This window comes from Telmatherina bonti (genome assembly GCF_933228915.1).
Source record: "Telmatherina bonti genome assembly, chromosome: 20".
Taxonomy (NCBI): Eukaryota; Metazoa; Chordata; class Actinopteri; order Atheriniformes; family Telmatherinidae; genus Telmatherina; species Telmatherina bonti.
Genome location: NC_136618.1, coordinates 14709703 through 14722446, shown reverse-complemented (window position 1 = coordinate 14722446; position 12744 = coordinate 14709703). Strand labels below are relative to the sequence as shown.

At 39.1% G+C, this 12744-nt stretch overlaps 1 protein-coding gene across 1 annotated transcript in view; it reads left to right on the top strand.

Moving 5' to 3' along the window:
- pola1 (polymerase (DNA directed), alpha 1) overlaps positions 1–12744 on the top strand; it is a gene marked incomplete at its 3' end in the record, with an annotated part of 67081 nt that overhangs the window by 39321 nt on the left and 15016 nt on the right. The window contains exon 35 of the mRNA XM_079259847.1: positions 6698–6814. Within this exon, the coding sequence (XP_079115973.1) occupies positions 6698–6814 (117 nt within the window). The remainder of the gene's footprint in view (positions 1–6697; positions 6815–12744) is intronic.

The following is a 12744-nucleotide window of genomic DNA, read 5'->3' as shown; positions in this document are numbered from 1 at the left end:
CAATGAAGTGGTTTATTTACAAAAACACCATCCTCATTCATGAATATGCAAGAAAAAAACTTATAAATAGATGTCCACTACCCATGAAAGGGTTAAGTCAATATAACTTTTAATTTCCTTGTATAACTAGTTGGTACACTCCTGAAGTCAAGATTTTCTAAACAGCTGAGATGATCCTTTGAGCTTTGACTTGGAGATCCTTTCATTCATGTCAGCTGATGTGTGGGTGACTGCAGATGCTCAGTGAGCAGGTTGAAAGGGGTCTTCCAGCAGTGGAAAAGTGAGATTTGATACTTGCAGGACAATATTCACAGCTCTACTCTACAGAAACAGAAAAGCCTTCCTCCAGGTTATTTTTCTTTTTGTTGGAAGGAATTGGCTAAATTCAGTCAACTAGTTGACGTCAGGAAGGAGAGCCTTTGAGTGATTTTAGTCCCTGGGTTTCCTCCCAGATTCAGGAGACTTGCATTTACATTGTATTCCAGGTTACTATGCATTTACAGCTTTAGCTAATAAAACATTTGGCTTTTAGTTTTTCTCTGGAAGATTTTGCTTGTGTTGCTTCTCCTGTCTGTTTATTACACTGATCACAATCTCAGGCCGGTTTGATGAATAACAAAGTGGAGTTAATTAAAATGAAACTACTGAAGAGATTGTTCCAGATTATTAAGCAAGTTGCATGTAACATGGTAAAAGAAGAATTTTTTTCTGTAAGAGGATTCAAAACATTTTTTTTTCAGAAGAAACGAGGGATTCAAAGAGTGAATGTGTTTTTTTTTTTGTTTTTTTTTTTTAAAGATAAGGGCATATCAGGAAATTTTTAAGGGAATGCTTTGTGTAAAAAAAAAAAAAAAAGAAACAAGAAACAACTAATGAGCAGCAAGGAGATAGTTGAGGCTGTTGGTGTCTCTAGATCTACTCCTGATGCTTGTAGTTTTGCATAAAACTGTGTTTTGGTAACTTTAAACAATTATCACGAAGAAAAGCTCATAAATACACAGACTCATTTCCAAATGATTATTTACTGATGAATGTTGTGTTACACTGGATGAATTTCTTGCCACGGTATATATGGTACAGGCCTCTGCAGGTCTTCTGCATGGAATTCATTTTCATGTAAGACAACTCACCACCCCATGCTGCAAAACAACAACAGCTAAAAAAAAACATTGACTCTTTGGCTGATATAGCTTTAAAGCGAGAAAACACCTCATGGTGTGGCCACTATCATCCCCTGACCTAAACCCTATTGAGAACCTGTGGAGCATCCTTAAAAGATGCCTGATGAAAGTCAGGGGCAGTATAAGTCCAAACAGCAAGTTTGGGAGGCAATTCTGGTCTTTTCAAATGAGATCCAGACAGAGACTATCCATGAAACTACAAGTTCCATGGATCACAGAGTTTAAAGGTGAGATGGACTCCTGTATGAACAAGAAACTTGATCAATAAATCTATAAAAATGGGTCATTTGCTTTGGGAAAAGTTATGGGTGTGCATTTCCAGTTCTGTACAACCTTTGTTTTGCAGAACAACTTGGAACACAGTATTTTAAGTGTTTAAAAAGAAAGAGCAGTTTTCGTCATTGGTAGTTTTGTTCGATAAACTCCACATGATATAACTTTGTTGTTTTTAATGGATTCACTGCCATTTGCATTGATTTTTTTTTTAGGAGAAACCAACATAATCAGCACATGTATCACAACCTGAAAGACAGTTTAGAAGTCACATATTAATGACAAAGAAAGGGCGTGTGTGTGTGTGTGTGTGTGTGTGTGTGTGTGTGTGTGTGTGTGTGTGTGTGTGTGTGTGTGTGTGTGTGTATAAATGTATATATATATATATGTATGTATATAGATATATATATATATATATATATATATATAAAGATGTGTGTGTATACACAGAGTTTTATAAAGGATTGTCAAGGATTCAGAAAGAGGTTCTCACTGACTTAAAACCGTATACTTTAAAATGTGCCTGCAGCACAGAGGTAGATGTAGAGACCTTAAACTCTGAGCTGCAACAATAAAAAAAAAAAAAAAAAGAGCAAAGAGGTTTTGCAAGAAATAGAAAAAAAAACAGCAAGGAGACAAAGAGGAGGAAGCAGAGGGAGGGTATATTTCGTGGTGGGCCCTGTCGTGGCCTGGTCTTGCCTCTGTTTGGTTAAATTATGTGGAACTCATTTGACGTCTGCATTCAGTGTGTCAGGTATCCACTGCTATAATTATGCAATTATGAGCCTTTATTCTCACGTCTGACTGTACACCCCCACCCCCCTCCGTTGCTCTGCCAAATGCCTCAATTAGATGTTTTTCTTTCTTCTTCAGCTCTTTTTTTTTTTTTTTTTTTTTTTTACCCCAGCTTGCTCCTGATGTGCTTCTTGTTTTTAATCCTTTCTGTGTGACTCGCAGGTCTAGTGCTTTCAATCTTAATTTTTATTTTCTTATGTGTGTGGTTTGTGTGGATGACTTTGGGGTCACCAAAGCTGAGCAGAGGGGCATTGTGGGTAGCTTTTCTTCTTTTAAGTCTTCTCAGTCTTTGATGTGCGTCTTATCACTAGTCATTGTGATCCACATGAATGACAGATTCAGTGTGAGCCCAAACATATTATTTATATGCATTTGTGTGTCATCAAAATAAAAAAGTCAATAAACAAATACTGTTATCACCTCCATTATTCATCATCGTGCATTTATGTTTATTAGTGGCAAAGCGGTCTCATTTCCCATGATGCTCAGCTCTTTTCACAAGAGCGGCAAATGTATGGAGGTAATTAGCCCTGGAGCTGGGATTTGTGGGGAAAGCTGTGAACTCCGGGACTTTTTAATTGATTTTGGACATATGTGTGTGTTTGCTTTTCATTTAGAGGAAATTGGCTCAGTCTGTGTGTGTGTTTGTGTGAGACAAGCCTGCTGGCTGCTTTTCCTTCTGTCCACCCCATACAGTCAGTCAGTACAGTCAGTACAGACAATATCTACGGCAAAGGAGGAGGTTTTCTTCACAGATACGTATGTTGTCCACCTTGCAGTGTTGTTTTTTTTTTTTTTCTTTAACTGAAAAACTTGTTAAAGTGTACAAAATTGGTTATCAGCTTTGCTACGTCTGGCTGCTGCCAATGTGACTTTCTTGGGTTTGATTCTGTTTCATAAACCGTGACTATCCTGTGAACAATAATTAACTATTTCGGTTATCATAGCCAGACCACATGCAGATTGTTAAGAGTCTTGCCTGAAGTGGGGACTGTAAGATGAGGCTTATTTATTTGGCATATTTCTTACATAGGAAAAACCTCAATGTGATGCCCTTAAGACAAACAGTAAGTTACATATAATGCAAACATATATTAGCAAGAACAACATCAACTCTATCATCATCATCATTATCATCATCAGTGTATGTATTCATGCATAGTGGTCACTGTAGTTGACACCTATTTACAAGCTTTTTTCTTGCATATTCATAAATTCAGATAGTATATTAGTAAATGAACCACTTCAGTGGATGTTGGTGAGTCCTCAATACATTACTCCTCACTGAAGAATAAATAAATATGATATAACTGAACATAAATGCATACATTGCAATGACGCAAGTTTGCCTTTGTGATAAATTAAGAAAATGATGCAGCTTTATTTTATAAAATATTCAAATAATATAATTGATTATATATTTTATCATTTTCTAATATAATACATTAAATTAAATCATAAATCATGATCAATTATAAAAATCAATAATAAACAAAAATATCATTGCATATGTCTGTTGAGGTAAAATACTGCATTTAAAAAAAGATGCATTGTCTTAATGCACAAATGAAAGGACTTTTTTTCTTTCTTTTTTTTTTTTAGAAGAGCTCAGATCTGGAGCAGACTTCTGGTTTTCTTGTAGTTCCACATGTTTGGGAAGCAGTAAAGTAAATGCAGAAGGATCAAGAGAGTGACTGGTTTGCTTAGTAATCAATAAAATGACTCATTATTTCTATTTACTTGAGTTTCCCTTGCACTTACACATTGTACACCTGCATTTGTTTTATATGTTGAATCGTAGCTCTAAATACTAAGTACTTATATCACTGACTAAATCAACCTAACAATACTTTAAATACTTCCACTTATACTCATTTTACATCTAGCTGTATATAAATGTGCCAGCTTCCCATCGCACCATCCTCCATGGAAATTTTAACTTCTCTAACTGCAACCAAAATGAATAAGAAATTAAACTTTTGAAACCTTTTGAAGGTTATTAAACATTCAAAACAGAACTCACCCTAAAGAAATATGCAAAATATTGACCATCAGTCGCTAAATGTCCTGGCCATTTCATCAACCTGTAGTTTTATTTTTAGATTGATGAAGGAATAATAAAAACAACAGAAATCAAGCAAGGGGCAGCGATGAGAGTACCTTCGGTCTAAGCGAAGATTGAACCGTGAGCGTAACCTGATTGCGACCCTCTAACTTGGATGAATTCTAATTTCGCCCACTTAAAGTTACGCCCCTCTCCTGTGGTCTGCAGATAGACCTCTTTCCATCAACAGCCATTTATTTCAGGGGCTGGGGGCTTATCGTAACCGGCTCAAACTTTGTGACTGCTATTGAAAAGGAAAATGGAGGGGAGGAGAAGTTGTGTTGCATGTAGTTGGAACAAACGAAAGAAGGGCATTACAAATGCTGATGGGATTTATAAAGCAGTGACTGGTGATGTTAGATTGGAAAAGCTGGGGAAATGGTGCAGAAATTTCAAATAAATGATGAAGATGAAAATCTGAACGGATGAGATGAATGTTAGACGTGAACTCAGTTTGTCACTTTCCCATGTATTGACACATCCATGCCAAAGCAAATCATGCATGTACCTATTTACATATACTCTGGTAACATAAATGAAGATTAGATGCATTTTGAAGCTCTCCAACTTGAAAACTCCACATTACCGACTCATTTCATGACATAGTTACATTTATTATATACATTTCTGGCGTTGTTGACGCCCAGCAGCGTCCTCAAGCTGCAGGAGCTGCACTTAACTTTTGCGTCTGGAACACAGATTTTCTTACTAATAAAACCTACAAAGTTCTGTAGTACATCTTTAAGGCAAAACAAGAATTGATCCACAGCATTAACTGAAATAAATGTGTGGTAACCAACCTCTCACTAGTCACCTACTTAGCTAAACAACAACAACAAAAAAAAAAAAACAGGCAAATAAAAAAAAATCATTGGGTGAAGCGCAATTTCTGAGTGACCTTTTGGTCCTTTCCAGACTTTTTGTGTTGGAAGATTTGGAAACCGTTCCAAACCCGTTGCATGTACTGCAGAAGCATCCTAATGCGCTTTGGTTTACCTCAAAAAATTTGAAAATGAGCTTTTACTGTCGTAAGTCTTGTTAAAGTCCCTTTAAGAAATTGAAGTGCAGCATCCTTGTAATCGGCCTCGCTTTGCTTTGGCTGTTTTCATTGAAGGGGGTCTGTGCAGACAGAGATGTGTTATATACACTTTAAGTCAGCTGTATAGAGAAAAATGTTTGCCTTTTCTTTTCTTTTCTTTAAGCTCCTGCTGCTCTGAACTGATCAAGAGACCAGACAAAAGACAGACCTAAAAATCAATCAGAGAAATGCTGCATGCCTTTATGTGTGAAGGGGGTGTGTGGATAGAAAGACAGGTGCAGAGGGGGTTTATTTTGAGTGAATGGAAGGAAGGAAAGAAAGATGGATGTAGCAGAGGAGCAAAGGCGTTGATGGTGGTGGGTGTTATGCTCTGTCATTAGTTGGGCATTAACCCACTCCCCTTTAAACCCCCCTTGATAATGACAGGCCGTAAGAAGCAGAGGAGGGAGGAGGAGTCTGGTAGAATATAGGGAGATTGAGAGGGTTAGAACGCAGCACCTGCCCAGGGTCACTCCCTCACCCTGGGAGGTCTTAAATACTGCTGTTTTGGCTGTCCGCTGCTCTGCCCGTGTGACAGAACAGCACCTTGACACACGGCAGCTGAAGATACACTGAAACATAACAAGAATCAGAAAGTTGGGACATGAAGTGGGATGCAAACCTCTGTTTCTTAGTTCCTCATCACATGCAGTTGTTTTTAGTTTACAAACTGTTTGTTTGTGCTTTTCTTGGAAGATTGTAAAGATTGTTGCGCAGAAGTAGAGTAGCAACGACATACTGCAAGATTTTCTTAATAAAAACTGTTTTCATAGACATCTCATAGCAACAAGTTGGGTTTTTTTTTAAAGAGTTTTATGTTTTGTCGATTTTTGAGAACATCTTTATCGGTAGAATAAATGGCAGTATGAATACACCTTGCAAAGAATAATCAAAAAGTCTTGTAGAGGCTGCTGTAAATGAGTTTTGCCATTTCAGCCCGTCTGTTTTAATCATTTTCATACAAAACTCTCGAAATTCAAAGTCTTATTTATCTATTTTGAAATTCAGGGTCTTTCTACTTTTAGATTTTTTATTTATTTATTTATTTTTTACAGAAACAGTAGAAACTAACAAAAATGGAAATTTAAGGGAGTTTATTTTATGACTGCTTTGAAAATTACATAAAGGAAATTAGCAATTCATTTGTTAACTTGTATTGATGGCGAGTTTGTTGGAAACGTCTTAACTAAAGAAGTATTACTCCAGACCTTCTGAGGGTTGAATTTCTCACAGTTGGTTAAAAAAAAAAAAAATTGTGTGTCGTAGGGCTGGTGCGTGTGTGAGGACCAGACCTGTCAGAACAGGACCAGGCGTTTGCCCATCGCCTTTTCCCGACATGGACCCATCTGCCCTGCCTGCACCCGGGCTACACTTCGACCTGAGGTAATGCACCCAGCCCCACAAACATCACAGACCACAACCAGGAACTTCCCTGCAGAGCTGCAGGAATGCACACTGGCATGAGAGTAACACTAAAAACCATAACAAAGCTGCATCTTCTCTCAACACACAGGACCCTGATGTCAAGTTGAATTCACACACACTTGATGCTTTGTGTTCTGTAGGTCTTTTTTCCAGGTGATGGTGCTATGGCGCTGCCGTCTTTTTTTCTCACATAAATGGCACGTCTCCACTCATTAGTGTCATATTTCAACATATACTTATAAGAGCTGATATTCTTGTTGTTTTATGTGTGTATCAGTCCAAACACACACACACACACACACACCTGCCTTTATTTTATGCTTTGAAGGCTGGATGGTGGTTTAGGCATTAAAATCATGTCTGTGTACCTCTGTCTATATGAACACTTTGTTAGTTTGACCAGTGGATTTAAAAGAAACACTCCCCATCCATTTAACCTGAAGGTTCAGTCTACGTTTTCTCCCTTCTTTCTACCCATCCCCACTGTCTCTTACCTTAACACTCTCTCATTTTTTTTTTATTCTTTTCTGTTTTTTGTTTTTAAGCCCATGCTCTGCTCCTGTCTGTCTCCTGTACCCTTTGGTTGCTTTGCTCTGTCTGGCTCTGTGGCGACAGGTTGTAAACCAGAAGGCCAATTTCTGCTGTCACTGTAGCCACTTAGGCGGCCATTGCTTTGCCTGAGGGCCATGGCACTTTAAGCTGTGGGCTGAATAAAACATTTAACTTTCTGTGCTTCACTGTGCACCCTTTCTCTGTCCAAAGAAAAAAAAACCCAGCCTGCTTTAATTTTGCATCAATTTTTACTTCCAACTCTTGGATTACATGACCCTTAATGCACATCTTATAAGCACAGCCACAGAAAACAGTTGTGTTTACACATCTTTGCATATAATAATCCAACCTAATTAAATAATAAATAAAAAAAACCACTCAAATAAATGTAGAAAAAAGAAATCCAAGATCTGGATGGAGCTCTTGTTCGGTTGTGTTTAACTATTGTCAGAGTTGGTACTTTTTTTTTTCCTTTAAAATTTTTCCATAAATGAATTAATTTTCTATTTAACCAGCATGGTGGAAATAGTCAGGATTTTTTGGCAATTAAGAAAAGCTCTGCATGTGGCTGTACTGCTAAATGACAAAAATGAATTAATGCTATCTCTGCAATGTCTCGAAAGGTTAAAAGATGAACAATGGAGGGAAATGAATAGCCCAGTAAATACATTAACTGAAACTATTCCCTGGAAGATGGGATTAACTGGGCTGTGATGGTTTAATACTGTGCTATGAATGACAGAAATGGAGCTGAACTAAATTTTGTTTTACTTTAGCAAAATGGCAAAAAACATTTTGATTCTCAGTTCATCATCAAAAGCTGAACGTTGACCTGCTTGGGTGTAATCTGCAGAGAGAAACGTATAAGCTGCCAGATAGAGCCCTACATTTGGACTTGGGTCCTGCAGGACCTGATGCAAATCTTGCAGGAGCAGACGGGTTTAAGGTTGAATTGGATGGGAACAAGTGGCTAAGAATGAAAAGCTGGTCCTGAATTTGCAAATCGATGAAGAGTGCAACCGATGTTGGTAACAAAATAAAGGACCGAGACAATGAAACTAAAGAAAAGAAAAATCAAACTATAAAATCCTGCTGTTTATCTTCATGCTCTGTTAATCTGTTTTTTTGTGACATTTGGGGATGTTATTGGTGTGTGTGTGGCAAGTAGGAGGGGGAGTGTGCTGAAAGAGTCTCTGCTTGTGAGGAGTCGGAGAGAAGAGTTCAGAGTTCGGTTCCGGTCGTGTACAGCATGTTTACAGTTGACAGTAACCACTTAAGGCACAAGATAAAGTGACATGTACAGCCATCTATCCTCATTTCCTTCCACTCCTGTTGACGTTACACTGTATATTTCTCCCACTATTGTACAAATTTAATCTGACTTTGGCACAGTTGTTTAATAGGTTTGCTCTTTCTTATAGAATAACTTTTGATATTTAGACAGCCAACAGTGTGTTTGGCTTCAGTTTACATCAACACTGATTTAAAATGGACAGATTTTTGCTACATTTATCTCTTTGCCTGTTTGTTTGTTAGCAACATTACGCAAAAATTGCTGGATTTTTATTATAATTTTTCAGAGAATGGATCTTGGTCTAACTCAGATTCCATTAAAAGGATCCGGATCACTCTGGATCCAGGAATTTTTTGAAGAATTCTTTACAACTGTGAAATATGGTCATATTCAGCAATTGTGCATATATCTCCACAATGAATAGTCAGGATGCTTACCCAAAAAATAACCAGCAAATCTCCAAGTTACATCAGTAACCCGGCAAAATTCTGGATACTGCAAACCAAAACAAGATGAGAAATGAGCTGCATGGGACGGTCTGTGCTCTGAGAATATTTTTTTTTATTCTTCTGGTATGAATCAGCAAATTAAACTGCATATAAACTAAAACTTAATTTACTTGTGTTGGCGGGATCAGTCAGGTTTGGAGTTGTGTGTTAGCAGGCGGTAATTGTCAGAATTTCAGGGGGAGCGGAATTGGGAAAAAAATTAGTCCAGCAGAGGGCTCTACTGCAAAAGTCACCCAGGCATGTCAAAGTTTTGCATGAGTACAGTGTGTGTTACTAATTGACATAAACAGTAGACAGCGTTATACAGTGGATCAGAAGAGCTCAGTTCAAGTAAAAGTCTGAACATAAGCTGGGAGAAACACAGCTTAGCTTCTGTATGACAGCTGCTTTATGATATTTTCACTGATTTTTCACATGATTTATTTAAAAAAAAACAAAAAACCTTTACACCTTGACAATGCCTTTAGCAATGTCTATAAAGCTGACTGGCTAATCTTTAGTCCTGTGTGACGCTTGTTGCATTGATTTGAAGGCACTGCTGATTACAGAACAAATCAATCACAGTGTGGACCCAGAAAACCGTTCTACAGACATCTTGCGCCTGAGCAGGGAAGAGAGAAATGTGTAACATGCTATCTGTTCATGCCATGTGCGAGCAAATTCAAATCAAAAGTTGTGTTTTTGCATGAAGTTGCCATGTTGCTTTTCATCTTTGTTAGAAATGATAAGGACTACGGTGGGCTTGTAGTCCGAAGGAAAATCCCCCCGACACAAATGAAAAATGACAGTTGAGCAAAATCAAATGTTTTCTGCTTCAAAGCCTTTTGATTTAAATTGATTGTTAAACTTCTGAATGTTTTAGTATTTAATTTTAAAACACTTGAGGCTACTTAATTGCCTTTTTGATTACAAAAATGGCTGCTATGTGAGAATACAAGCATTCGCCCTGTTCAAGAGCCATTAAGCCAAACATTTAAACCCTAATTATTGCCACTGACCTCCTGTTTGGTGGTAATTCTTTCTAAGAGCTATCTTCTTCTACAGTTTACAGAGAATCCACCCATTTCCATTTTCTTCTACGTCTTAAAGTTTTTGTTTTTGAATCCCAGCCTACTAATGCATCTGTCAGGATCATCACAGGTTACTTAGCTGATATCAGAGAAGGATTCTTTTCCCTCTGTGCAGAATCATCATGTCTGTTCTGCCTTTCCTTTTCTGTGTTGGTACATTTGTCATCGCTGTGGGGCACGTCTCTTCTCCTTCCTCCATCCATCTCCCTCACTCTGCTTCATCCCTCCTCTCCCTCCCTCCTTCTCTGGACACAGATTCAGAGCGTGATCTGATCTCCATGTAATGGGAGAGTAATAGGCACTTTGCCTTGATTGGTTAGTAATTTGGGGGAGTTATGCACAGGTGCAATTTGTAATATTTTCAGTAAATTTAATTTCTTTCTCTCCCTCACTCTTCATCTCTCCCTCCCTCCTCAGTGCTTAATTCAGAAAGGCTATTTTTTTCCCACTCACCCTGTCTCCAAATCTCTGTCCTGACTTTGCTTTTCTTTCCCTTTTTCTTTCACCATTTTCTCCTCCTCCTTTCTTTTCATTTTCTTCCCCTCCCTCCTTAGCTCTCACCCTCTTTCTGTCTTCTCTTGGCTCGCTCTTTCTCTCCTCCTCCCCTCACCCTCCCTTTCTCTCTCTCTCTCTCTTTTTCTCCCCTCGTTTTATTGATGTACGCTCAGGCGCCCATTAGAGCTCCCTTTTTCCCTCTAGTGGAAATTGCAGCATGTTAATTTTCACACAAATTACGGCAATAGCAGGTATCTCTATTTGATACATTATAGCGGGAGCAATCAGAGATAATTGAGTGCCTTTCAGAGGGAGACGGCTGCATTCACTGCCGGCTCAAAGCTGCCCCATTATCGCCTAATCGCTCTTTAAACACTGAATTTTGCCGAACAAAAATTCTTGTCATAATTTTGCTTAAGTGTATTTGGAAATCACAGTCCTTTGAGCGAGGATAATTGAAATCAAATCCCTTTCACTGGAGCTGACATTTCTACATTTCCCCCCAATTGAAATTAATTTCAAAAATTGAGCATGAATATCTTCAAATAGCAGGCAATTATGCCTTTCAATAGGGAGAAATTACCGGTGCTGAATCGTTGGAGGCTTGCGGGCGAGAGCACCAGTTAAATGCCTTTGTTTCCCGCCGTGTTTGCCTAGTAAAGATTTACATATATTGACTCATTATGGTGTCTTGTGAAGCTGATCGGCGTGACTACCACAACCGGCAATAACGCTCATCGCATCTAAAAAGCTCAAGAGTTTTAAAGCCTTGTGGCCTCACAGCTGAGGGAAAAATGTATGTTTGTTTCTCTGTAGTCTCCCTCCCTTTCTCACTCCCTCTCTTTCTCTGCAGCTGCAGTTGTGTGACGGCTTAAATAGCATGGTTTTTAGTGTTTACGCCGCATATTTTGCTGCAAAGCTTAAAGCGTGCACCGTGTGCCCTCATCAAATTAATGAACACGTGATTTTCTTTAGCAGGTTGCATACTTTTCATCCGTGGTGTGTGTTTTTGTTTGTCTGTCCTGCTGCAGCTTCTCTCCTCACATGCACACAGAAATATTGTCTGACTGACTACCTTTTCATTACCTGCTTCACTGTTGTGTTTGAGAGGCAGTGCAGTGCAAGAAAAGTTGTTTAGAGGTCAAGTGTGTGTATTTTTTGCACATGCGTGTCACCTCAAAGATAAACTGGGGAAGACTTGAGTGGATTTTTTCCTTGTCTGAGACATTTCATATGGTTGTACAGTTTTTTTCTAGTCCGTCCGTCCCCCCCCTTTATGGAACCATTCTCTTCTCATATGCGTACATTGTGCGAGGGGCCAGGATGTATATGCATGTCGGAGGTGGGTGGGGGGGGTGTAGTCAGTTGGGGATAAGGGAGGCAAAGGAGCAAGGGGTGCGATGTGGGGGCTGGGGGGGTCCGACACTCCCGGGAGAGAGGCAATTTCACAGCTGGTTTGCTCCTTAGGCAGTCAGGCTGAAAATGCTGCAGATTTGTGGAGCAAATTGAAATGGTGTCAGTGCAGGAACAAAGCGCCGAGCTGAATGACTAGGTAGGTGGGTGTGTGTGTGTGTGTGTGTGTGTGTGTGTGGATGTGTGTGTGAAGGAGAGAGTGAGGTGGGGTTGTGGGACTCTAAATTCAATAACAATCCTGTAACATTTAGCCACACCTTTCTGACACCTGTCAATCAATCAGTATGCGGCGACTTCCCCGCCCACAATCAGCATTATATTGTTTGAATAGTTAGCTTGTGTGTGTGTGTGTGTGTGTTTCAAGAAGAGGAGGTGGTGTGCAGTCTTTTTGCCGACCGAGCTTGTTCAACCTTGGCAACCGTAACCGAGGCTCCATTATGGGATGCGCATGGTTTGGTTGTTGACTCGGCAGTGCATCAACGGTCAACAGCTGTGCGTGCCATGTGGGCAGCCATAGAAAGCCATTAAACACACACACACACTTCCACACATCGC